At 40.9% G+C, this 27,602-nt stretch overlaps 1 protein-coding gene across 1 annotated transcript in view; it reads right to left on the reverse strand.

The window, feature by feature from the left end:
* Positions 1-8,596: 8,596 nt before the first annotated feature.
* The window catches only part of LOC108711692 (cytokine receptor common subunit beta), a 72,214-nt gene continuing 53,208 nt past the window's right edge, over positions 8,597-27,602 (reverse strand). The window contains exons 9-15 of the mRNA XM_041587219.1: positions 24,749-24,906; positions 24,454-24,602; positions 23,265-23,472; positions 18,594-18,684; positions 10,621-10,696; positions 9,692-9,765; positions 8,597-8,930 (exon numbers count right to left, since the gene is read on the reverse strand). Of these exons, the coding sequence (XP_041443153.1) occupies positions 8,663-8,930; positions 9,692-9,765; positions 10,621-10,696; positions 18,594-18,684; positions 23,265-23,472; positions 24,454-24,602; positions 24,749-24,906 (1,024 nt within the window). The 3' untranslated portion in view covers positions 8,597-8,662. The remainder of the gene's footprint in view (positions 8,931-9,691; positions 9,766-10,620; positions 10,697-18,593; positions 18,685-23,264; positions 23,473-24,453; positions 24,603-24,748; positions 24,907-27,602) is intronic.

Genomic DNA, 27,602 nt, shown 5'->3' on the forward strand with positions numbered 1-27,602 from the left:
CTTGTTGTTTCTCACAGTGACCAGCAGATGGCACTGTGCCAGAGTATAAACGCCACTGAAGCCATACTTTCAGTGTCCATCTTGTGCTGGCTCTAGCCTGTGCAGGAGGCAGAGCTCGAGTGGAACCTAGACAGGTCAGGTCTAGTAAGAATAGGCTACTCACCTTTATAGGTCACTCTAGGAGTGACAGACAGTCAGTATTATTTAGCTGAGCAGCTTGAGGTTCCTACGAGGATTGTAGTGGGATTAAGATCCCAGGGTACTAATTGCCCAGAAGTAGGGACTAAGTGTACAGACCTAGGGTAGATAGATTCCCCTCAGGTTCCACTTAGGGAAAAGGCTGAAGCTGGGTGTACCTCCTCAAAGCTGCATGTATTGTTCCTATCTCTGAGGAGAATCATCCTGACCAAAGGCGCTGTGAGTACTGCCTATTCAATGTACTGTAAGATCCTGCCAATGTTCTCTGTATGTACACTCCACTGAGGATTGTATATTGTGCTCAATAAATCTGTTCTATGGTTAAGTTATAAGAACCACTGGCGCCCAATTATTTGCACCCTGAATACAGTTGCACTACACCCTGCTTCCACATCGCTGTGAAGGCTCACTCCCTAAGATTTTAAGGTCTCATCTGGAGCATATGTACTGGGAGTGAAGCTTATAGTAGAGTAAGGCGCACTCAATTTACTATAGCGCTATATATATATATATATATATATATATATATATATATATATATATATATATATATATATATATATATATATATATATATATATTTGATTGCAAAGACCCGCACACCAAAGTTATTTTCTTCAAAATTAGTGATTTTATTTAGTAAATAAATCCGACGTTTCGGCCCACATTTGGGCCTTTTTCAACGATGTATATATATATATATATATGTGTGTGTGTGTGTGTGTGTGTGTGTGTACAGTATTTACAAGTGGTGTGAGTGAGTTCCAAATGGTGCACATATTAACATGGGCAGCATATTACAGGCATCAAGAGACTCGAGAAAAATCCCTACGTGGGCAGTCGGGATAATGAGTTTGGACAGAATGCATGTAAAGAGCTGAATGCGGTATAGTAATATGAATCTCCAAGTGGATATACCATGTGGGAGTATTACAACAACAGAAAGCAAAAGGAAATAACCCTGCTCTAAAGGGACATTTTATTTACCAATAACGGGTAAAGAGAATAATGAATGCTTTGCTTGAGGAAACCAGGGCCCTCTCGTTTCTTGGTGCATATATAGTAAATACTAGCGATGGGCGAATTTGCGCCGTTTCGCTTCGCCGAAAAATTAGCGAAATTCGCGAAACGGCGAAAAAATTTGCGAAACGGCGCCGGCGTCTGTTTTTTCGACGCCGGCGCCCGTTTTTGACGCCGGCGCCCGGCGAATTTTTTTGGCGAATTTTCGCGGGCGTTTCGCGAATTTATTCGCCTGCCGCGAATCGCGCAAATTCGCCGCGAATTCGCGCCTGGCGAATAAATTCGCCCATCACTAGTAAATACTCTACAGTAAGTCATGCCACTTTGTCCTCTGGAGATTATGGCATATGTGACTTAGTTTACTGAAACCAAGCATCAGTCAGGACAATATTTCCTACATAAAGACTCCACCAAGATAATGCACTGGTTGGATTTTCATGCAACACTCCACAAGTGAAACCTGCAAATTCACTTTTTTGTTGGAGTGGATCCCACATTTCAACCATAACAAAATGTATGTACTTTGCATCCTACATTTTATGGGCATCCCATATTAAAGGAAAACTATACCCCCCAAACAATGTAGGTCTCTATTAAAAGACACTGAGTAAAACAGCTCATGTGTAAAACCCTGCTTCATGTAAATGAACCATTATCACAATAATATACTTTTTTAGTAGTATGTGCCATTGGGTAATCATAAATAGAAAATTGCCATTTTAAAAAATAAGGGCCGCCCCCTGAGATCGTAAGATTCACTGTGTACACATACAAACCACATGTAAGGTCACATGAGCCAATTAACAGACAGAGTTCTGCCTTTTGCTTCTTCACTTCTTCCTGTTACAGTTAGAGTTGTAGTATTTCTGGTCAGGTGATCTCTGAGGCAGCACAGATAGAGTCACGAAATGGTGGCTCAAGGCAAGAGATGTCAAAGGGCAATATTTATGTAAATATATATTCCAGTTTGGTAAGATTCTTTAATATGTCATTCAATTTGATATAAACTATCTGTTGCTTAAGTATTCATTTTGGGGGTATAGTTTTCCTTTAAAGAGGAAGACTATCTAGCTAGAGCATTACTCTAAGGAGCAGAGTAGTACCTTGTTTAGGAAGGCAGATTGCTCCATCCAGCATTTGGGGTTGTATGGGGCTTTGTTGCCTATTGATAATAACAATTGTTAGCTGAAATGTGCAACCACCAGACTGAAAGTATGCATAAAAGTGGCACAAAGGGTTAATTCTCCCTCTGCTCATGAAGCCTCACTTCTGTTATGAGTGACCTCTTTCAGGACACACTCATAGGAGGTATGAATTAGACTGAGGAAGGGCCTTGTGGTCCCAAAACTTTTCATCCTTGCAAAGTGTCTATAGCACCATGGAATGGGGGGGAACACCCCATTTGCCGCAAACAAGTGTATTGGCATTCTTTTTTTTCTTGTTGGAATTACTGCTGGTGTGTGGCTAGTGCCTATACCTTTATCCCCTGAAAGGGCATGTAAAGGAAAAAAAATAAAATCCCATTTTTACACAGTTTTTATAAGAAACCTGACTGTATGCAGTGAAATGTTCCCTTCATTTACTGCTGTGGATAGGAATTGTCAGACGGTCCCTAACTGCTGAGCAGGGAAACAATCATACTTATGAACAGCAGGGGGAGCCCCCGCCTTACTTCCCAGCCATGCAGAACTCAAGCAGCTTTGTTTATGACGATCCCTAAGCAGCCCAGACCACACTGAGCATGTGCACAGTCTTAGTCTTGCAAAGATGTTTAACAAAGTTACAAGATGGTGACCCCCTGTAGCCAACTTTGAAAGCATAAATCATTTGTTTGATTAGGCTTGTGGTGCAGTAAGTTCATGTTTATATTTAGTATACAAAATACAGAAAGAAATATAGGTTAGAGTGTTCCCTGTGAGACTTCAACTGGAGGGGATCCATTAAACAAAGATGTGCCTGAAATGTGTGATTAACCCTTCACATGATCTAATTCCTAAGGGTATGGATGTTTGAGCCATTGGCTACTACAGTATGTACCCTCACATTTGCCTCAACTGTTTGTTCTCAGGACCTACCTTTGCTGCTGTTATATTTACTGTATTGTAGTAGAGTAGTAGAACAGCCACTCAAAGCCCAATCTTCCAGACAGACTTGTAAAATAATAAGTAATTTATTAGGTACATCAGGATGCAGCCTTACGCATTTTGTATCACACAGACACTTAAAGGAGAACTAAAGCTTAACTAAAGAAGTAGCTAGAAATATTGTACATTATGTTTTGTGCTTCTGTACCAGCCCAAGGCAACTACAGCCCTTTAGCAGTAAAGATCTGTGTCTCCAAAGATGCCCCAGTAGCTCCCATCTTCTTTTCTGCTGATTCACTGCACATGCTCTGTGCTGCTGTCACTTACTGAGCTTAGGGACCCACTCACAATATACAGTACACATAGAATAGAAATGTCACAATATAAGGCTGATTAGTAATTAATACACATAATTACTACATGGCAGCACAGAAACCAGTGCAATTAGCATCAGAATTTAATAATCAGCAAACCTGTAGCATCAGCTTATATTACAGGGGAAGCTCATTTTCTGCTGGATAATTAGTGACGAGCCCTAAGCTTAGCTTCTCAACAGCCAATCAGAGCCCACTGAGCATGTGAGTGTCACAGACACTTTCCAAGATGGTGACCCCCTGTGACAAGTTTGAAGTCCTGGATCATTGCTGCTATTGACAAGCTCAAACTTACGGCTGGTTCAGTTTAAAAAAATAGGGCATTTTTAGCCATATTCATTTTTAGGGTTTAGTTCTCCTTTATTCATATGTTGCATAATCCCATATCCCACAGCATATTTAAATTAAGAAGAGCCAATAGGCATTAAGAATACTAGGGCGTATCACATTAGATAATATTGGTTACCACTAGTGGTGGCCTTGTAAATGACCTCATGAAAGTAGACCAGATGGGAGATGTTGGGTTAAACGCCATCTTGGTACTCTCAATGTAGAGGTTAATTCAAAACAACAAAAACTTTATAAAGGATGCAATAACAAACTGGGTATAGACATTATACAATAATATAAGAAAATTAGAAAATGTATTATTTATTTACAAATTATCAGTGTTATATTCCCCACCTCAAAACTTTAGTGCAGGTGAAATTTTGGAGTAGGTGGATACCCACATGGTTAGTAGATTATCTCACAAACAGCCAAAATTTCTTTCACATATCAAGAGTAGTGATGGGCGAATAAATTCAGCAGGCGAAAATTTACGGCAAATTTACGTGTTTCACCGCTGGCGAATAAATTTGTGAAACTCCCGCGAAAATTCACCGTCAACACTATTCGGAAGCCCATTGACTTTAACGTTGGCGTCAAAATTGACACAAGCATCAAAATTGCAGTGAATTGACGCGGGCATCAAAATTCACGTTTCGCTAATTTTTCATTGTTTCGCAAATTTTTCGCAATTTTGTGAATTTCGGGAGAGATATTCACCCAACACTAATCAAGCTGGGATGTCGGCCGGGGTATTCCTCTTTTAAGAGCAGTGCTCCCTGCAGTGTGTGAAATGTCCGCAGCGTTCCTCAGACCTCACTGCGCATGTCCGTATTGCTTCTGCTTACGTCGCTGCTGATGCATTTCGCCAAAAAGGCTTCTTCCTTTTTTTCCCAAGTTTTTTGGAATTTTACCAGAGGTTGGAGAGAACCTATTTGTTACTGAACTGGAGAATACACTTGGTTTGGGACTTTATTTATTTTTCAATTTGAAGAAATTCTAAACATTTCTTTTGCGGTATGAGAGGAAAATTTGAAATATTTTATCTCCCAGCATGATCCCCGCTCACAAGAAACAAACATGGCTAACTCACAAAGGCTCTTTCAAATGCGGAATACCCAAATTAATCACTTGTCAATGCAAAACAGTGGGAGACAAATTTTCCTCTCATGCCACAAAAGAAACGTTTAGAATAAATCAACTGTAACACACGAAATGTGCGATATCTAATTTCTTGTCAATTTTGTGGTAAACAGGTTAGTGATGGGTGAATAAATTTTGCCAGATGTGAATTTGTGGCGAATTGCCGCGTTTCTGCGCCACCAAATATCCATCGCGTCATAAAGAATTGGAACGCGTCAGAATAGTCGCTCGCACTTGTCACTTTTATAATAATTTGGATGCCCATTAATTTTAATGCATTTGGACAAAGTAGGTGCACATATAAAAAATGGCTAGGGGTGTCAAAATTGATGCGCGTCAAAATTATTTTGATGCCCATTGACTCTAGTGCGTTTCGTGAATTTTCCGCCATTTTGCGGTAAATTTTTGGGCGAAACGGGACAAATTCGCCCATCACTATACGTAGGCCCATCACATTAAGGGGCAGATTTACTAAGGTTCGAGTGAATTTTCAAAGTACAAAAAGTTTGAAGTAATTTTTTGCATACTTCGACTATCCAACAGAATACTATGACTTCGAATTTATTTTGACTTCGATTCAAAGTAAAAATCGTTGAATATTCGACCATTCGATAGTCGAAGTACTGTCTCTCTAAAAAAACATCGACTTCAATACTTCACCAATTTAAACCTGCCGAAGTGCTATGTTAGCCTATGGGGACCTGCCAGAGCATATTTCTAAGTTTTTGGGTATCGAAGGAAAATCGTACGATAAAATCGTTCGAATCGTACGATTCGAAGTACGATCGGAGTACGATCAGAATACGATCGTACGATGAATAAAATCCTCCGACTTCAAATGTCGGAGGATTCTATTCGATGGTCGAATTTCGAAGTATTTTCCACTTCGAAATTCGACCCTTGATAAATCTGCCCCAAATAGTACCCATTCTGTATGGCCCTTAATTTGTGCACAAGGATATTATTCTGCTGAAACAGGAACCTTCACCAAACAGTGGCCACAAATCAGTAAGGACAAAATATGTATCAAACCCTCTGTGGGAAATCATGGCTATTGGCTGAAAAGACAATTCCAATAATTAGAAGGGGTGTCCACATTCTTTTGACCAAATACTGTATTGACCTCATTAATATAAAGCATTAGGCTCCTCTTGAAACGTTTTCTACAGTCAAAAATCTGTAGACTTACTGGTAAAGCAAAGTGAACATTACTGCATCCATTAGTGAAGCAGTGATACACAGTAATTCTGCAAATATGCCATTCAGAACTCTTAAACACTAAGCTTATGGATTTCCTAAAAACTGACTATTACAAATGAGTAAATGTTGCATCTCTTCCTCAAATATGCTACCAATTAGAGGCTACATCCATTCCTCCAGAACCTGCATGACAATCAATACTTTCTTCTGTACCAGATCAACAATAATAATCTAAAAATCCTCCTTTATTAAATTCTCCCAGCCAAAAGATCAATGGGAGGGGAGATATCACATTCCCTCAGACAGCTGGAAAGGAAGACACCATTGTAGCATGTAGCCAGTGGTTAGTCCAAATATAGCCTGAGAACTAAGATGCCAATAGTCCTGTAAAGATATATTTGGCATTTTCACAACACATTCCCCAGTGCTGAGGGAGCACCAGTTTAGATGGGATGAGGAATAGTTGGCATTTTCAAGTTCTTTTTATGTAAGAAATGCCATTGACCAGACTGTACATTGAGACAAGTACATTTAGAACAGTGCCCTTCAACTTTTTTTGAGGAGCATATATTGATATAAGTATAAGGTATTGAGTGGATTGGGGACCATTAAAATCGCTTGGAGGACCCCATTAGGCTTCTGCCCTGTCCTTCACTCCTCATATCTAGTCACTTATTAAATTATGTCACTTTCACGTATGGAATCCAAAAATACAATCATTGGTAATTGGCCTTCCCCGCCAGACACTGTCACCTCTCCAGTCCATAATGAACACTGCCACCAGGCTTATACACCTCAGCAACTGCTCCTCCTGTGCCTTGCCACTCTGCTAATTCCTGCAGTGGCTTCCACTATGTTTCAGAATAAAATTCAAGCTAATGACCCTGACATTCAAAGCACTTCATAACTCTGCCCCACCCTACATCTCTGAACTCATCTCTACTCATCTCACCCAACTGCTAACTATGCTCCTCTACTGACCTGCTCCTCTTCTCTCATTACCTCCTCACACACTCACATTCAAAACTTTGCAAAGGTCTCTCCCACGGTCTATCCGACATTCTCCCAAACTTTCTGCATAAAGATCTCTTAAAACACACTTATTTGGAAAAGCCTACTCTCATTCATTGTATCTAACAAATGCAATACCATATGTTACATCTCTCACCTGCTTATTTCTGATCTTGCCCACACCTTGTGTCTCATTCCCTTCACCTTTAGATTGTAAGCTCTTTTGTGCCGGGCCTTCCTCACCTCTTGTACCAGTACTGGTTGTTATGTATGTTCTACGTATGTAATTCATGTGATTTCTTTGTATAAACACATTTATTTTACAGCACTGCACAATATGTTGGCGCTCTAAAAATACATGTTAATAATAATAATAGTTGTATAGCCCCAATCTTAAAGATTTAGGAGGAAGAGTGTTTGACAAGGGTTCCTGGGCTCTCATCTTGTTCTCGGTGTGCCATAGTTAATGCTATACAGGCTAGGAGCAAATTTTAGGGACTGTTTACTGATACTGGAATAGTTTAAATTGATCTCTCTGTACAGTGACCATCCCTGCACAGGGTAAAGGGGAATGCCTATGCTGTTAGTGTACTGGAGATGGTAAGTGTATGTTAAGGGTATCTGTTTATTAACAGCCACTTTTAACTTCCTATAATCCACTGAAAACTAACCATTCCCCCTCCTCTAGCTGGTCATACTCCTGTTGACATCATACAAGGTGATTATTATAATTTTGCAGGGCTATTGGAGGTACACAAGTAGGTGGTGGCCGCCATCCATAGAACAATGGAGACAAGGCTAAGGTAACAGCTTCACAGAAGCTATTGCAAACAAAGCAACAAGGGAATAATGATATATTAAGATTACATAAATACAAAAGCAAAATTAAAACGAAGGCACAGTGATCATTTAAAATAAGAAACTAAATATATGTCTCTCTGGAGCAATTTCTCATGTCTTAGTGTATATCCACCTGCATGTTTGCAGTGAATTCTCCTCACATTTTATAAAGTTTATGACATAATTCAAGTCCATGCAAAGAAGGACCAAGATGTGAATAGGGGGAATAACTTGCTGAATCCAACTTTAAAGGGGAGATACATTTACCTTAATGGCTTTTTAATGATCAGTGAAAGCAAAAGTCAGTTGATGCCCCAGTGTATCCTTATTACTGCCATGTCATTTGTAGACTATTTGGTTTGCATCACAATCCAAGCAAGAGAATATGAACAAACATACTAGGAATGGATTGTTCTTTTTTATTTTCATTACACGAGCAATCCTCAGGGACAAACTCCTTTTAAATCAAGGATAGAAAAGATATGGCCCATCAAAGGCAATGGGTACAAACTGACTTTGTTGGTCATTATCATCACATTCAAGTGGTGCAAAGTGCTCTTCTAAATAGTCTTTACTTTGTGATTCCTGAACCAGTTCTTCAAATGGCTGATATCCGGATTCTATGGTGAGGGTTGTCTCGTCATATTTATCTTCTTCATCTGGAACCTCAGCAGGACTACAGTAGGTTGAGATTCGCTCTTCCTCAAGAAACATATCAATGCTGTTTGGGTCACTAACAATGAAGAGTCACATGGAAAGCAAAAAAAGAAATGTTAATGGTCGAGGTAGCAATATTGCCCAAATGACTAAGGAAGGCTACTGTACAGTAAAATATAGGGTACTTTTTATTCTTGCCCTCAAAGGGACCTCTCAAATACCATGTCCCCCAATCCTGGATCCTCACTGGATTATAGTCATAATACATTAAGCCAGGGGTCCCCAAACTTTTTTACCCATAAGTCACATTAAATTGTAAAAAGAGTTGGGGAGCAACACGAGCTTGAAAGGCTGTGATTGGCTATTTTGTAGCCCCTATGTGGTCTTGCAGTCTAAAGGAGGCTCTGTTTGGGGTTGGTGAGCAACAAGTTGCTTGCAAGCTACTGGTTGGGGATAACTGCCTTAAGCCACCCCTGTTCAACTTTTTACATTTAATAAACTTATATTTTCTCATGCCACTTGCTGAAGGAACAGATTATGTTAATGTGATACTGTCATAGAAAGAAGTTACAAGAGAACATTGGACAATTCTCCATTTTGCTATTCCATCAACATCCTAGCCAGGGTAACACCAGCAGCACAGGTAGGTACCTATTCTCTCCGTATATACTGATGATACTAGGTCGACTCACACTTTAGCTTTCTCAGTTTTACAATAACCCCACAAGAATTTAGTATGGAGAGGGAACGAGGGAGGAAACTAAACACAGAACAGAAAAAAGAGGAGAATCATTGAGAGTACTATATGAGGGGGAAGAAAAAATTAACTCTGCTCACTTTACTCTGCAGCTATCTGCCAGCTCCTCGTAGGCGTGGTACTCAGAACAGTATAAATACGATTGGGACTTTTTCTGTGAGTAAAGAAATCAACAGTTAATGATGTCCTTGATATAAACTTATTCCCTGGTCAGAAATATTTTTATTTTATGGTTAACAGTCTCAGAGAGTCTTCATCATACAAGTTTCTACAATGAATCCCAGCCTAGAACAGGGTGTCTTGATCTCAGAGCTGTATTTTATTGCCCAAGGCTTTCAATGAAGCAAATGATGGTTTTTATCTTATTTCAAACAAAGAAGCAAGTGATGACTTACATTTCAGTCATAGAAGCAACCATTTATAGGGATGTAGCGAACTGTTCGCCGGCGAACTAGTTCGCGCGAACTTCGACTGTTCGCGTCCGCCGAATGTTCGCGAACGTCGCGCGACGTTCGCCAATAGGCGTTCGCGTCAAAAATCGTTCGACCATTCAACCATTCGATCGCTAAATCGAAGGATTTTCGTTCGAATCGAACGATCGAAGCCATTGGATTGAATGAAACCATTCGATCGAATAGCTTCGATCGTTCGATTCGAACGAAAATCGTTCGATCGAACGATTAAAATCCTTCGATCGTTCGAATCGAACGATTTTCGGATGTTCGAAGTTCGCGAACAGTTTGCGAACTGTTCGCATTTTTTGCCGGTGTTCGCGAACGGCGTTCGCGAACACATAAACGGCAGTTCGCTACATCCCTAACCATTTAGACATGAACTTTGGTTCTTGTTGATACACAGGGTCAACATTGGCTGTTTACTAGTATTAGTTCATGCGAAGAGGAACTGATGATTCAATGCCTTGGACATTTTGCTTTTGCTTGTATATAACCCTTTATTCTAAACGAATACTGTAAGGTGATTTTAGCTTGCTCTTCATTTATAGACTTACCTTTTTCTGCTGAAAATTAAGAATAAGGTTGCTCTTGCTGGGGTCTGGAATCCTACCTTCCCATTTCTTCTTATACCTGTTAATATGGTTGGGTTATATCAGAATATGTATGAGTTTGCAGCCTACTAGCAGACCAACATTACAGCTCCTTATCCTGACATAACTTAAAGTGGACCTGTCACCCAGACACAAAAATCTGTATAATAAAAGTCCTTTTCAAATTAAACATGAAATCCAATTTCATTGTTTTATTAAAGCATTCATAGCTGTTGTAAACTCATTTAAAAATTTCAGCTGTCAATCAAATATTGCCTGCCCCTCCTCTATGCCATGGGCATAGAGGCGGGGCAGACAATTACTTTCACTTTCCATTCAGCACTTCCTAGATATCACTGCTCTCCACACATTCCCCCATTCTCTTCATCATTTAATTGTGTAGCCAGTACATGGGGATGGACATCGGGTCCCCCATTCTGGTGCACAAACAAGATTCTGAGATGATACAATATGATACAATGTCTTAATAACACTGTCCACAAAATGGCTGCTGCCTGCTTGCTATCATTTTGAATTCCCAGACTGAAGGAAACAAGATTCAAATAATTTATATAGTGTAATTAAAGTTCATTTTGCTTGACTAAAAAAAAGTTCGCGAACATATTCGCGAACTTGCGCAAAAACGCGAGCGGTTCGCGAACGGTTCGCGAACCCCATAGACTTCAATGGGAAGGCGAACTTTAACATCTAAAAAAGACATTTCTGGCCAGAAAAATGATTTTAAAGTTGTTTAAAGGGTGCAACGACCTGGACAGTGGCATGCCAGAGGGGGATCAAGGGCAAAAATGTATCTGAAAAATCTGCCTGTGTGTGCTTGGAAGAGATAGTGTAGGGGGAGAGCTGTTAGTGATTTCAGGGACAGATGATAGTAAGTTTGCTGGCTAGTAATCTGCTTGATACTGCTCTGTATTGGAGGGACAGAAGTCTGCAGGGATTTGAGGGACATTTTAGCTTAGGTAGCTTTGCTGGCTAGTAATCTACTGTTCTCTTTAAACAACTGCCATACGTTGACCTTGTAGGCATTGTTTGCCCAGTTTTTTTGGACGCAGCCACTGAAGCACAGTTGCCAGAAAAAATATGCCATATAAATGCTGAAAATAGTAATTTTTCGCCATACGTTGACCTTGTAGACATTGTTTGCCCAGTTTTTTTGGTTGCAGCCACTGAAGCACAGTTGCCAGAAAAAATATGCCATATAAATGCTGAAAATAGTCATTTTTTGCCATACGTTGACCTTGTAGGCATTGTTTGCCCAGTTTTTTTGGTCGCAGCCACTGAAGCACAGTTGCCAGAAAAAATATGCCATATAAATGCTGAAAATAGTCATTTTTTGCCATATACGTTGAGTCAACGTATGGCAAAAAATGACTATTTTCAGCATTTATATGGCATATTTTTTCTGGCCTCTGTGCTTCAGTGGCTGCGGCCAAAAAAACTGGGCAAACAATGCCTACAAGGTCAACGTCGTTGACCTTGTAGGCATTGTTTGCCCAGATTTTTTGGCCGCAGCCACTGAAGCACAGAGGCCAGAAAAAATATGCCATATAAATGCTGAAAATAGTCATTTTTTTGGTCGCAGCCACTGAAGCACAGTTGCCAGAAAAATTATGCCATATAAATGCTGAAAATATAAATTTTTTTGGTTGCAGCCACTGAAGCACAGAGGCCAGAAAAATTATGCCATATAAATGCTGAAAATATAAATTTTTTTGGTTGCAGCCACTGAAGCACAGAGGCCAGAAAAATTATGCCATATAAATGCAGAAAATATGCATTTTTTTGGTCGCAGCCACTGAAGCACAGTTGCCAGAAAAAATATGCCATATAAATGCTGAAAATAGTCATTTTTTGCCATACGTTGACCTTGTAGACATTGTTTGCCCAGTTTTTTTGGTTGCAGCCACTGAAGCACAGAGGCCAGAAAAAATTAAACCAGTAGGGTTTGCACCCTAGTTTGTAACGGTGGCGGAGGGAGGAGGACGCTAAAGGACAGCTGTGTGTGGAGTCATGAGGCTTGAAGAGAAGGACAGCTGCATAGAAGTCAGAACAAGTCTTCCGGCGTGCAGTAACCCTCCGAGATCCACCCCTCATTCATTTTAATAAAGGTCAGGTAATCGACACTTTTGTGACCTAGGCGAGTTCTCTTCTCAGTTACAATCCCTCCTGCTGCACTGAAGGTCCTTTCTGAGAGCACACTTGAGGCTGGGCAAGACAAGAGGTTCATGGCAAATTGTGACAGCTCTGGCCACAGATCAAGCCTGCACACCCAGTAGTCCAGGGGTTCATCGCTCCTCAGAGTGTCGATATCTGCAGTTAATGCCAGGTAGTCCGCTACCTGCCGGTCGAGGCGTTCTTTGAGGGTGGATCCAGAAGGGTTGTGGTGCTGCCTTGGACAGAAAAACATTTGCATGTCTGACGTTACAGACTGGCCAAAGGGCTTTGTCCTTGCAGGTGCGCTCGTGGCAGGATTACTGGCACCTCTGCCCCTGGAATGTTGATGAGTTCCTGAAGTGACATCACCCTTAAAAGCATTGTACAACATGTTTTGCAGGCTGGTTTGTAAATGCCGCATCTTTTCGGACTTGTGGTATGTTGGTAACATTTCTGACACTTTATGCTTGTACCGAGGGTCTAGTAGCGTTGCGACCCAGTACAGGTCCTTCTCCTTAAGCCTCTTGATACGGGGGTCCTTCAACAGGCATGACAGCATGAAAGACCCCATTCTCACAAGGTTGGATGCAGAGCTATCCATCTCCGCTTCCTCATTATCAAGGACTGCATCATCCACGGTCTCCTCCCCCCAGCCACGTACAAGACCAGGGGTCCCCAAAAGGTCACCACTAGCCCCCTGCGAAGCCTGCTCCTGTTGGTCCTCCTCCTCCTCCTCCACAAAGCCACCTTCCTCCTCTGACTCCACTTCTGGCACCTCTCCCTGCGTTGCAGCAGGTGCCTGGGTTCGTTCTGGTGATTCCGACCAGAAATCGCGCGCTTCCAGCTCCTCGTCACGCTGGTCTACAGCCTCATCTGTCACTCGTCGCACGGCACGCTCCAGGAAGAAAGCGAAGGGTATTAGGTCGCTGATGGTGCCTTCGGTGCGACTGACCATATTTGTCACCTCTTCAAAAGGTCGCATGAGCCTGCAGGCATCGCGCATAAGCACCCAGTAACGGGGGAAAAAAATCCCCAGCTCTGCAGATCCAGTCCTACCACCCAGTTCAAAAAGGTACTCGTTGACGGCCCTTTGTTGTTGCAGCAGACGTTCCAACATAAGGAGCGTTGAATTCCAGCGAGTCTGGCTGTCAGAAATCAAACGCCTGACTGGCATGTTGTAGCGCTGCTGAATGTCAGCAAGGCGTGCCATGGCTGTGTAGGAACGTCTGAAATGGGCCGACACCTTTCTGGACTGGGTGAGAACGTCCTGGAATCCTGGGTACTTGGAGACAAAACGTTGGACTATTAAATTTAACACATGTGCCATGCAGGGCACATGTGTTTAAATTGCCCAGTCTCAACGCTGCCAACAGATTGCTTCCATTGTCACACACCACTTTTCCGATCTGCAGTTGGTGTGGGGTCAGCCACCGATCGGCCTGTGACTGCAGAGATGACAGGAGTACAGATCCGGTATGGTTTTTGCTTTCCAGGCACGTCATCCCCAAGACAGCGTGACAACAGCGTACCTGGCACGTCGAATAGCCTAGGGGGAGCTGGGGGTGCACAGGTGTGGAGGAGGAGAAGGAGGACCCAGCAGCAGAGTAAGAAGAAGAAGAGGAAGAAGACGAGGTAGAGAGCGATGGAGGAGTAGAGGTGGTGGCAGAACCGCGTGCAATCCGTGGCGGTGACACCAACTCCACTGTTGTTGTTGAGCTACCCATTCCCTGCTTCCCAGCCATTACCAAGTTCACCCAGTGGGCAGTGTAGGTGACATACCTGCCCTGACCATGCTTGGAGGACCATGCGTCAGTAGTCATATGGACCTTTGGCCCAACACTAAGTGACAGAGATGCGGTAACTTGGCTCTGCACATGTTGGTACAGGTGTGGTATTCCCTTTTTAGAAAAAAAATTGCGGCTGGGTACCTTCCACTGCGGTGTCCCAATTGCTACAAATTTGTGGAAGGCCTCAGAGTCCACCAGCTGGTATGGTAAAAGCTGGCGGGCTAAGAGTGCAGACAAGCCAGCTGTCAGACGCCGGGCAAGGGGGTGACAGTCAGACATTGGCTTCTTACGCTCAAACATGGCCTTCACAGAAACTTGGCTGGTGGCAGATGACTGGGAATGGGAACAGGTGGTCAAGGTGGAAGGCGGAGTGGAGGGTGGTTCAGACGGGTCAAGGAGAGCAGAGGTAGAGCAGTAAGATGCTGGACCAGAAGGAGTGTGGCTTTTAGTTTGCCTGTTGCCTTTGAGGTGTTGCTCCCAAAGTGCTTTGTGCTTGCCGCTCATGTGCCTTCGCATAGAAGTTGTACCTATGTGGCTGTTGGGCTTACCAAGGCTCAGTTTCTGACTGCACTCATTGCAAATTACAATGCTTTTGTCAGAGGCACACACATTAAAAAAATCCCACACTGCTGACTTTTTGGAAGTGTGCGATCTGGCGGTAACAGTAGAAGTTGGCGGCATTGGCGGCAATGGCGGGTGCGTTGGCCGGCTGAACACAGGTGCCGATACATGTTGTTGCCCTACTGATCCCTGCGGGCTGTCCTCCCTGCTTCTTCTAAGTCTTATTCTCCTACTGCCTCTCTGACTCTCCGTCTCTCCATCTGAACTACCCTCCTCTTGCTCTCTTCTACTAGGCACCCACAAAACATCAATCTCCTCATCATCATTCTCCTCAGATGCATCAATTTCTTCTGACACATCACAGAAGGAAGCAGCAGCGGGGACCTCCTCCTCATCACTCATTATGTCCATCTCTATCGTGTTCTCTGCCAGAATTAAATCTGGTGTAAGGTCCTCATCTCCTTCATCTTCTTCTGGCAATAATGGTTGCGCATTACTCAGTTCAAGAAACTCATGGGAAAATAACTCCTCTGACTCCAGTGAAGAAGGGGCACCGGTGGTGGAGGAAGTGTTACGTGGGGTGGCCATAGCAGTGGAGGATGAGGAGGATGTTGTGGTAAAGTTAGAAACGGTAGAGGATGGGGTGTGCTGTGTAAGCCAGTCAACTACCTCTTCAGCATTTTGGGAGTTCAGGGTCATTGGCTTTTTAAAACTGGGCAATTTGCTAGGGCCACAGGATTGCATAGCAGCATGGCCCCTAGCACGGCCTCTGTGTGGCGGCCTGCCTTTGCCTGGCATTATTTTTAAAAAAACAACAACAACAAAAACTCAGTTGGTTTTTCTGGAAACGATAATACACACAGCTAGATGGCAGTTTGAAGAAAACAGTGTGCAAATAATGCCTACAAGGTCAACGTATACACTACTACAGCGGTGGATACGGATTACGTAAAATATATGAATGCTGCTTGAAAAAAGTAACTCAAGTGGTTTTTCTAGAGACGATAATATTATCAATATTTAGACAAAATGTGGAACAAGCTCACACAGCTAGATGGCGGGTTGAAGAAAACAGTGTGCAAATAATGCCTACAAGGTCAACGTATACACTACTACAGCGGTGGATACGGATTACGTAAAATATATGAATGCTGCTTGAAAAAAAGTAACTCAAGTGGTTTTTCTAGAGACGATAATATTATCAATATTTAGACAAAATGTGAACAAGCTCACACAGCTAGATGGCGGGTTGAAGAAAACAGTGTGCAAATAATGCCTACAAGGTCAACGTATACACTACTACAGCGGTGGATACGGATTACGTAAAATATATGAATGCTGCTTGAAAAAAAGTAACTCAAGTGGTTTTTCTAGAGACGATAATATTATCAATATTTAGACAAAATGTGAACAAGCTCACACAGCTAGATGGCGGGTTGAAGAAAACAGTGTGCAAATAATGCCTACAAGGTCAACGTATACACTACTACAGCGGTGGATACGGATTACGTAAAATATATGAATGCTGCTTGAAAAAAAGTAACTCAAGTGGTTTTTCTAGAGACGATAATATTATCAATATTTAGACAAAATGTGAACAAGCTCACACAGCTAGATGGCGGGTTGAAGAAAACACTGTGCAAATAATGCCTACAAGGTCAACGTATACACTACTACAGCGGTGGATACGGATTACGTAAAATATATGAATGCTGCTTGAAAAAAAGTAACTCAAGTGGTTTTTCTAGAGACGATAATATTATCAATATTTAGACAAAATGTGAACAAGCTCACACAGCTAGATGGCGGGTTGAAGAAAACACTGTGCAAATAATGCCTACAAGGTCAACGTATACACTACTACAGCGGTGGATACGGATTACGTAAAATATATGAATGCTGCTTGAAAAAAAGTAACTCAAGTGGTTTTTCTAGAGACGATAATATTATCAATATTTAGACAAAATGTGAACAAGCTCACACAGCTAGATGGTGGGTTGAAGAAAACACTGTGCAAATAATGCCTACAAGGTCAACGTATACACTACTACAGCGGTGGATACGGATTACGTAAAATATATGAATGCTGCTTGAAAAAAAGTAACTCAAGTGGTTTTTCTAGAGACGATAATATTATCAATATTTAGACAAAATGTGAACAAGCTCACACAGCTAGATGGCGGGTTGAAGAAAACACTGTGCAAATAATGCCTACAAGGTCAACGTATACACTACTACAGCGGTGGATACGGATTACGTAAAATATATGAATGCTGCTTGAAAAAAAGTAACTCAAGTGGTTTTCTAGAGACGATAATATTATCAATATTTAGACAAAATGTGAACAAGCTCACACAGCTAGATGGCGGGTTGAAGAAAACACTGTGCAAATAATGCCTACAAGGTCAACGTATACACTACTACAGCGGTGGATACGGATTACGTAAAATATATGAATGCTGCTTGAAAAAAGTCACTCCGGTGTTTTTTCTGGAGACGGTAATATTATGGATATTTAGACAGAATGTGAACAAGGTCACACAGCTAGATGGCGGGTTGAAGAAAACAGTGTGCAAATAATGCCTACAGGGCAAATAATGCCTAAAAGGTCAACTTATACACTACTACAGCGGTAGTAAAATAAAAAAAAGTAAAATAAAAAAAAATGAATATTAAAAAAAAAAATTAAAGTTGGTGCTGCTGAACTACTAGGAGCAGCAGATTAGCACACCAGTCCCACTCCCCAACACTGCTAGACTAATAGCACTGGGCTCTCATAGTAGTAGTAGTAGTAGTAGTAAAACAACAAAAAAATAAATAAAAGCAGTCCTTACAAGGACTACTGTTATTGCAGCAGTCAGCAGATGAGATCAGAAGCAGGACAGCTGCCCACAGCAGCTACATACAGAGCACTGCAGTAGAAGGTAGATTACTAGCCAGCAAAGCTACCTAAGCTTAAATGTCCCTCAAACCCCTGCAGACTTCTGTCCCTCCAATAACAGAGCAGTATCAAAACGATTACTAGCCAGCAAACTTTCAACTGTCCCTGAAATCACTAACAGGCAGCAGCTCTCTCCCTACACTATCTCTTCAGCACACACAGGCAGAGTGAAAAACGCTGCAGGGCTTCGGTTTTTATAGGGAAGGGGAGTGGTCCAGGGGAGAGCTTCCTGATTGGCTGCCATGTACCTGCTGGTCTGGGGTGAGAGGGCAAAAAAAAGCGCCAACAATGGCGAACCCAAAATGGCGAACGTCGCGTGACGTTCGCGAACTTCCGGCGAGCGCGAACACCCGATGTTCGCGCGAACAAGTTCGCCGGCGAACAGTTCGCGACATCTCTATTCCTTACTGAGTTTGAATACAAGCCTCTTCTTGCCTGCAACGGTGGGTAGGATCCATATTCTTCAGCACACTCACCTTCTCATATATTTATATCCAAAAATACAGCCGACGATGAGGGCGATGGTACATATAGGGATCATTATGTACAGAAACATGTGATTTGGAACTAGAAACAAGAATCAGCATGACATAAATCAGTGAGGCATATTAAGTACAGAAATACTCACATAATATCATATTTCAACTTTATGTTCAACATTGTTACATCAACTAAACTGATGTAACAATGCCATGAGTTATATCTATATACAGAGGAATACTTTTTTTTTTTAGTTCTTCAATATACTCATGTCTCTTATATTTGATGGTATAATATTCTAAACCTTTTCGGCACATGTCTTCTTAAAGCAAGGATCTTTTTCACCTAAGAGCAACATTCAGATGTAAATAGAGTTGGGGAGCAACACAAGCAAGCAAAACTTCTGGGGTGCCAATGTGGGCTGTGCTTGACTATTTGGTAGCCCCTTTTTGGACTGGCAGCCCACAGGCTGTACATCTGGTGTTTATGCAACCAAAACTTGCCTCCTAGCCAGGAATTCAAAAATAAGAATCTGCTTTGAGGCCACTCAACATCCAAGGGGTTGGTGAGCAACATGTTGCTCCTGAGCCACTGGTTGGGGATTGCTGTCTTAAAGGAGAATTCAACCGTAAACTTAAAAAACCCCTACCCTACATAGACCCCACTCCCTCCTCCCTGCAGCCCAAGTGTTACCCAGGGCAAATACCCCTAACATTTTACTTACCCCTCGGTGCAGATGCAGTCATCTGTGTTCATGGGCGCCATCTTCAGCTGCTTCGGTAGTCTTCATAATGAGACCTGTGCTTTGGCAATTTTCTGGAGTTTCAGCGCATGTGCAGTTGTTGCAAGACAGAAAATTGCTCCAACTGTGCATGCGCTGACATGCCAGTCTCATTCCGAAAATTTCAGAAGAGAAGAAGACGGCGCCTGTGAACTCCGATGCCTGAATCTGCACCGAGGGGTGAGTAAAACATTAGCGGCATTTGCCCGGGATAACACTTAGGCTGGGGGGAGGAGGGAGGGGGGAGTCTATGTAGGGTAGGGGGGTAGGGTTTTTTTAAGTTTAGGGTTGAATTCTCCTGTTAATTAATCCTAGAAGATCATCCAAGATGGTAGGGCAGGACACTTTGTAATGATTCATTGGGCTAATTAAGGTAGGATCAGTGTGTGAGACCATTCATCTACTGCATGGCACCTTGATATTGTTCTTTATCATGTTTGGCCACTTGTTTGTTACCAATACTGGGATCTTATTGACTGCTGGATGATTTTGACTGATCATTTATCTAGATGGATGAGTTTGATCTCCATCTAGACCACACATCATGAACCTTGCTAATTTGTTGGTTAATAATAAAAGAATACAGTTCTTAAGAGAACCTGGTATTTGCACTTTAATCACAAACATCTACTATAATATAACTCCAGTGTGGCTGATGATTTAGCCGTCAAAGACAGTTGGGGGCAAATTCACTAAGATTCGAAGTTGCGCCAGGCGCAACTTCGCCGCACTCCGCCGCACTTCGCCAGGCGTAGTTTCGCCAGCGCTCCGCAAATTCACTAAAATCCGAAGTTGCGCTCAGGGGTAGCGTAAGGTTGCGAAGTTGCGCTAGCGTTGATTCGCTATGTAAAGCGAAGTTACGCTAGCGAAGGCTAATTTGCATATGGCGCCAAATTCAAATTTCAATGGAGGAATACGTATCAGCACTACAAATGCCAAGAAAACCTTCAAATAATCAAATAAAAATTTTATTTTGCCCTACACATGTGCCCACTGTCTAGGTAAGTTGCCATGAGTCAGGAAATGTAGGGGGGAAGAAGGGGAGTCCCAAAAATTTTTTCGATCTTTTTCAGCCTATCACCCATAATGTAGAAAACACGCCAGCATTTTTAGGGAAACAATCCCTATCTACTCTATTGCGCTTCGCCAGGTCTGAGGTGGCGAAGGAAGTCTAGTGTAAAAGGTAGCGTTCAGTACACTGCGCAAGTTAGTGAATTAGCGTAGTTACGTCGCTAGCGAAAATACGCCTGGCGTAAGGGTGCGAAGTAACACCAGCGAAACTACGCCAGTGTTCGTTAGTGAATTTGCGCAGTAACGAAAATGCCAAACGCTAGCGAATTAACGCTAGCGTTCGGCGCTTCGGCGCTTAGTGAATTTGCCCCTTGGTGAGAGAGATTGTTGAAAAAGGGCATACGTTTACACAAAACATAACAGTTCAGCTCCGTAGAAAACAATGGTTTTAGTTTTTACCCAGGATGATAGACATGGACATTGATGGTACAGCTAGAGCAGATAATAATGTACAAAAATATATTTCTCTGTTTTATGGTATTGGTATTTCTTTAATAAGTTGTTTTTCTTTCCTAGCTTTTGGATTATAATACACTGTTTTGTTCTTGGTGGATAATACTGATCTGTTCATCTATCACTCACACGGAGAACTATGCAAATGTAACAGCATTTTCTCTGGTAGGATAGAAGGATAACAGTTTAAGTGGCATTAAAAGGAATAATTTGTTTTTATCTTCAGTGTTTAGAGCAATTTATTCTGTGCCGCTCAATCTTGACCCTTTCTAACAGATATTGCAAGTAAGAGCAATGCCATATTCTGCCTGCATCTTCCTCATTAGTGCTGGGATCAGAGCAGCTCACACTCACTGGGGAGAGCAGCTCACACTCATGGGGCCCAGGAGGTATAGGGGCCCCATGAGACCCTAATTTATATTCAATTTGAATAAATATTGGTAAAACATGTCAACTTCTAGATATTTTGGAGGCCTAAAGAATAATTTGCTGTTGGACCCAGTGATATCTATTTATGCCACTGCATAGCACCTTTTATTTTGCATTTTATACAGTGCCTTGGAGTTTTTAAATGACCCCTATAGTTTTTATTATTTTTTTCTTACAGTTGTTTCTATATTTAATGGTTTATTTGTGAGTTCCTAAAGCCAACGTTTTTTTCCAGCGGTAACCAACACACTCAAGGTGCCAGTCACAGATTTCACTTGTTGTAATTGGCTGATTCCAGCACGAGGAAGCACGCTAACATTATAACTAAAAACAAATCTCAAGACAAAAATAATAAAACTCATTTGTGGAACAGAACTATTAAATATCCACTACAACTTGGGGGCATTTTAATGCCAGTGACAGCACCTTAGGCTGGATGGCCCCTTTATAGCACAGATGGGGTACGCTTTTTTTGTATAGAAATTATATGTTTTTTTCCAGTGTAAAAACCTCACAGACGTAGCAAAATTCTAGCACAGATTTCACAAAAAAAATTCACTCACCCCTACTCACTGCTTTGACCACATTTGCACATCTGAGCTATTCTGAGCCCAAACACTCCAAGCATTGGTCTTTAGCTGGATTCTGAATAGCAACTACCCTAAAATAGCAATAGGGTAACAGCCATTTATCTATTCACTGCAAACTGGGTACCCGGGGCCCACTGGGGAACCTGAGCTGGGGAAGCATGGCCCACCAGGCTGTTATCCAATGTTCCAATGGGCACATCTAATCCTGAATCTATTACAATATACTGTAGGCTGCCACTTCATTGGATCTGATTTTAACCCAAGTGTCATCCACATACAGTACCTGAACCAGTGACTCTGTGTAGTTCCCTGGAAAGCAATTTCTCCAGTGGGAGAGACTGGAGAACCCATTACCTATACTAGATATACCATGACCTGGATGAATGAAAATCTTCATAGTCATACTGTAGTTTATTAATTACTCTGCAACACTTGATAAATAAATCAATACACAAGGCTGAAATACTTTTACAATGAAGTACTCAGTTTACTCATTGCTTTAGAGAGGATTCCCCTGGACACAGGTTTGTGCCGAAACATTGGGTCGTTTGACCAAGTGCTGTCCTATTGCTGAGAGATTTGTATATATATATATATATATATATATATATATATATATATATATATATATATATATATATCCAAACCATTGGAGGTTCCGAAGACTATTGTCGAAAATATAGTCACAATTGCATTTTTTTCTCAAATCGTGAAAATAAAACACAAACTCAGCATTTGATAAATCGGCCCCTCAGTGTCACATTATCTTTATGGCAGTTGGCAAACAGAACAGGAATTATGTTAGACCAATTTCGGAAATGGCTTCAGTGCAATGGCCGCAATGGTGTTATGATGGGGGAAGACCCCTCTACTGCAAGGACATCTGGAGAACTTGGATGTGATTCATGTCAAATCTAAGTCCTTGGAAAGATATATATATATATATCCTTTCTAATTAGCTCAATATTTATTTTGTTTTTCACACGATCCCTGTTGAGTGGGGTACTATATTACTTTATTCACTTTCCCTGCACCCAGGCAATTTGATCTTCTGGTTTAGGGAGTGCTCATCTGTGCTCTTGCATGTATCATTGTATATATAGGCACCCAAGGGCCACCACCCTAAATTTGCCATCCTGGACACATGCCTTTTGGTGCCTCTATAGAGAAAATATGACCCTGAGAATGGGGCTCTACCTCTTATATGGTAAATGTATAAATAATGCATTTACATTGCAATGGGTTTGCTTTAAGGGACTCTTAAACTTTAGGGGACAATTTACAAATGGGGCCGATCTCTTTAGAGGGAGTTTATTTGCCATCAGAAGACACAAGTTCAATACCTGCTTTGGTTTTCCAATTTTCAGTTTTGCTCCACTCACTCCATGGTCCTCCCGGACAGTTTCCTATCCCTTCTTCATGCGGGATGCGCATCCGAACCTTTATGTTGTATTTGCTTAAGGGCTCAAGTTCATTACCAAGGCGAAGTGCAAGAACCCTGTCTTCATTGCTGGATTTGTTTTTCTGCTCATAAGGGCAGTCAGGAAATTTCTGATGGCAGAAATATGACAGGATGGCATCAAGCAATGTTCTAAAGGAGCATTAATATTACTTTGAGTTTATTTTGTCAATAAGTGATCACAGAACTACCCGGATGTGTAAGGTAAGTGTGTATAGCACAGCAAAGCACCCTGTTTCTTTTTGGTTATTTCTGGGCATGGAAGTTGCCACAAAGCTTGTCAGTTTTTGCTGCCATGCCCAGTAATAACCAGTAGATGGAACCAAAGCTAATGGCACAACCAGATGCTAGTCAGACACTTTCTTTGCCTCCTATAGGAGAAGGGAGCTCATAAAAACCAGAAAGCAGAATAGATATTTTAAAACAGGACATAGATGCATCGAGATCTCTATAATTTATCCCATCTGAGGCCTACTTCAGACAGGTTTATTTTATAAAGAAATTTTGCTGTCCCTTTAATTTTAACCCCAATTCTGTTTTTACTGTGGTATTATTACTCTTTTTTTTTATGCAACTGGGCTGTCCAGTTCAAAACTGCCTGCCCAGTTCTCCAAATAAGGAAATCCAGACAGGAATCCCCTTAAAGGATGCAGTGATTGTCCAATCCGTATCATAGCCCTGCCACCAACAAAATAAGTCTGCCCACAATACATCACCACACTGCTCTCTGACGTCACCCACCTAACTTTGACATGATCCACCCTGCCCAGACTGCGCCAAACAAAAAGGTGGTAACTCTACTCTTTCCTGATTCAGTCTTTACCAAACCAGTAAAATCTACTGCTTTAGTATAGGTAAGATTGGTTGCTATGGATATATAAGGGTCCCTGTGCTGACCTGTTAAAAGAGAAGTGCATCCATGGCCCAATTCCATCCAACCTTCCCAATCAACATCTGACCAGGCCTCAGTGAGATATTGGGGGGGGAGTCCATGGTTTTGGTCTTCCGAAGAAGCTGCTGAAACGAGCGGCAAAATAGAGCAAGAGTCCCTATCATTGTAAGGAAACACTGACCTTATTTTTGTCTTGATCTTCTCTCCAGTAGCAGATCAGATAGAATGGTTTCGATCGACTGTTTATTGCCTCAGTGCTCCACCTGGCTTGGTAGAGCTGCCCTTGTTCTTTTTCCTGAATGGTTAAATTAATGGGTGGTCCATAACGAACTGGAAGAGGGAAACAAGATTTAGTCACCTTATCCAGAGAGCAGAGAGTGAAGACACTTGGCAGGGACAAAATAAGGCAATTAGGCTCAAAATAAGCCAGATTTTGGAAATTCCTTCAGTGCAGAGATGAAATGTGAGATACTTACTATTAGAACACGCTTTTATATATTTCACTTCTATTTCTGGTTTTACACTTATTTGCCAGCTGGCTGGATTTAAATTATCTGTCTTAATGCTGCAGCGACAGGAGATGTACAGGACATTGGGGACCTCTGTCTGGCACGTGTGGTTACATTTTTCATTCCTGTCAAACACAAAACAGAAGTTAGTCCCCATTTTATAAGGATTATTTATTGTGCCTAAAGGGGATCTAAACATTGCTTTTTGCTCAACCACACATTAATCAATTATATTCGGACCATAAAGACCAACATACCATCAAATATAATGCTGGGAGCTCTATTACAGCACCAATAATGCCATCAGTGGCATCAGCATTCTCATTGGTGAATCCTATTGCATCTGTAATTAGGTTTTTTGAACCCCTGGGCTCTTTGAACCCAGTATAGAAAAAGCATAAATGTTGGTGCCGGGCACACTGGCAAACTCACGCATTGATCAGACCAGAAGAATAGTAAATTAAAAATTAAAGCTTTAGTACACTGTATATAGTCATTATTTCGTGTCACTAGGACACTTAATCATAGGCTTGAATGTACACAAATATGGATCAGTATTTAAAGGCTGAACCACCAATCACAAGGGAGGGGGAGGAGAAAGGAAAAAATGACATCACATCTAATCCAAATTTTAAGGCAAAGTATGCCCAAATACCGAAAATACACAGAAAATATGTACAAAAAGCACAGTAAAAATATAAATAAAGGAAAAAAGCTACATACAATCTAAAAACTACCAATGAGCAAGATGATTATATAAAGGCATTATAGAAAAATGTTTGAGTAGAAAAATAGTGAATAAGTAATTATTACAATAATAAAACATACATGAATGGTCTTGTTCCAAAAGTTTGATATAAATATTGAGCAAAATATTAATATATAAATATGAATAAATATGTATAAATAGGATAAATGTGAATATATATATTTAAGAAAAGTGTTGAAACCTCTTTCTTTCTTTGTACAAGAAGAAATACTTTGTCTATTGGTTACACACTTAGGGGTAGATTTATCAAGGGTCGAATTTCGAAGATAAAAATACTTCGAAATTCGACCATCACATTAAAATACTTCAACTTCGAATATCGAAGTCGAAGTTTTTTCCATCTAATTTGGCTATCCTGAGGTCGAAGTAAAATCGCTCGATCGAACGATTAAATCGTTAGAATCGAACGATTTGAAAGATTTCAGCGATCGATCGAACAATTTTACTTTGACTACAAAAAACTTATAAAAATGCTCTAGAAGGTCCCCATAGGCTAACATAGTTTAATTTGGCAAAGTATTAAAGTCGAAGTTTTTAAAAGAGACAGTACTTCGATTATTGAATGGTCAAATAATCGAAGTATTTTTACATTGAATCGAATTTGATGTCATAGTAGCCTATTCGATGGTCGAAGTATCCAAAAAATTACTTTGAAATTCAAAGTTTTTCCTTCGAAAATTCCCTCGAATTCACTTCGACCCTTGATAAATCTGCCCCTTGGTGTGTGAAACTATATAACTCTAATATCATTCTATGGTAGTTTATACTATATGATTAACCTCATTCTAAATAGGAGGGAAATGGTGGAAAAAATAGTGGAGGAAAGAGAGACCAATGGAGAGAGAGAAAGGGGGGCATGGACTAAGCTGGATAAATGATGAATACCCCTGAATATGTATATGGTTATATCTCTAATCATAGCAACAAGAAACTTCGAAGTCTGAATTTAGACCCTTGGGCAATCATGTGTCAAGGGTAAAAATCCAAAAAACTTCCGGTTTAAGTATTCTTTGTAAAATGTCTCCCCCTCTATAAGATGATACAATTCGCTCAATTTCGCGTATTTGAAAATGGTTAGTATTCCAATTTGTGCAGGACAAGAAATGTTTTGAAACATTTGTGGGTTTCTTCTTCCGAATGTCAGAAATGTCGGTCCAGCATTTTGTATATTACAGTTTTTACAGGTGACGAGATATATTACATTTTTCGTACTGCGATTGATGTAACTAATAGACAATGTATTTCTTCTTGTACAAAGAAAGAAAGAGGTTTCGACACTTTTCTTAGAGACATATATTCATATTTATACATATTTATTCAAATGTATATATTAATATATTGCTCAATATGTATATCAAATATTTGAACAAGACCATTCATGTATCTTTTATCATTGTAATAATTACTTATTCACTACTTTTCTATATTCATTTTTCTATAATGCCTTTATATCATCATCTTGTTCATTGGTACTTGTTTTTGGATTGTATGTAGCTTTTTTCCTTTATTTCTATTTTTACTGTGCTTTTTGGACATATTTTCTGTGTATCTTCTGTGTATTTATGGTATTTAGGCATACTTTGCCTTGAAATTTGGATTAGATGTCAAGTGATGTAATTGTTTCTTTTCTCCTCCCCCTCCCTTTTGATTGGTGGTTCAGCCTTTAAATACTGATCCATATTTGTGTACACTCAAGCCTATGATTAAGTGTCCTAGTCACACGAAACGCGTCAGGCAAGAGATGACTATATAATAAAACTTCAATTTTTAATTTACTATTCTTCTGGTCTGATCAATACGTGAGTTTGCCAGTGTGCCCGGCACCAACATTTGTGCTTTTTCTATACGGATTGTCAGCTCCCCTGATCTGAGGGCCTGGGGCTGGAGCATCTGGGCCATGTATTTACTTTGCTGAGTGACTCTACTAGATCTGCCTTATGCTTGAAAATTTTATTGGTTCAGCTCTTTGAACCCAGTCCTACTTTGTTCTATGGTGAATCACTGACTTTCTTTCACATGCCCATCAATTTTTTCTCATTAGAAATAAAAAAT

Source organism: Xenopus laevis, chromosome 3L (genome assembly GCF_017654675.1).
Source record: "Xenopus laevis strain J_2021 chromosome 3L, Xenopus_laevis_v10.1, whole genome shotgun sequence".
NCBI lineage: Eukaryota > Metazoa > Chordata > Amphibia > Anura > Pipidae > Xenopus > Xenopus laevis.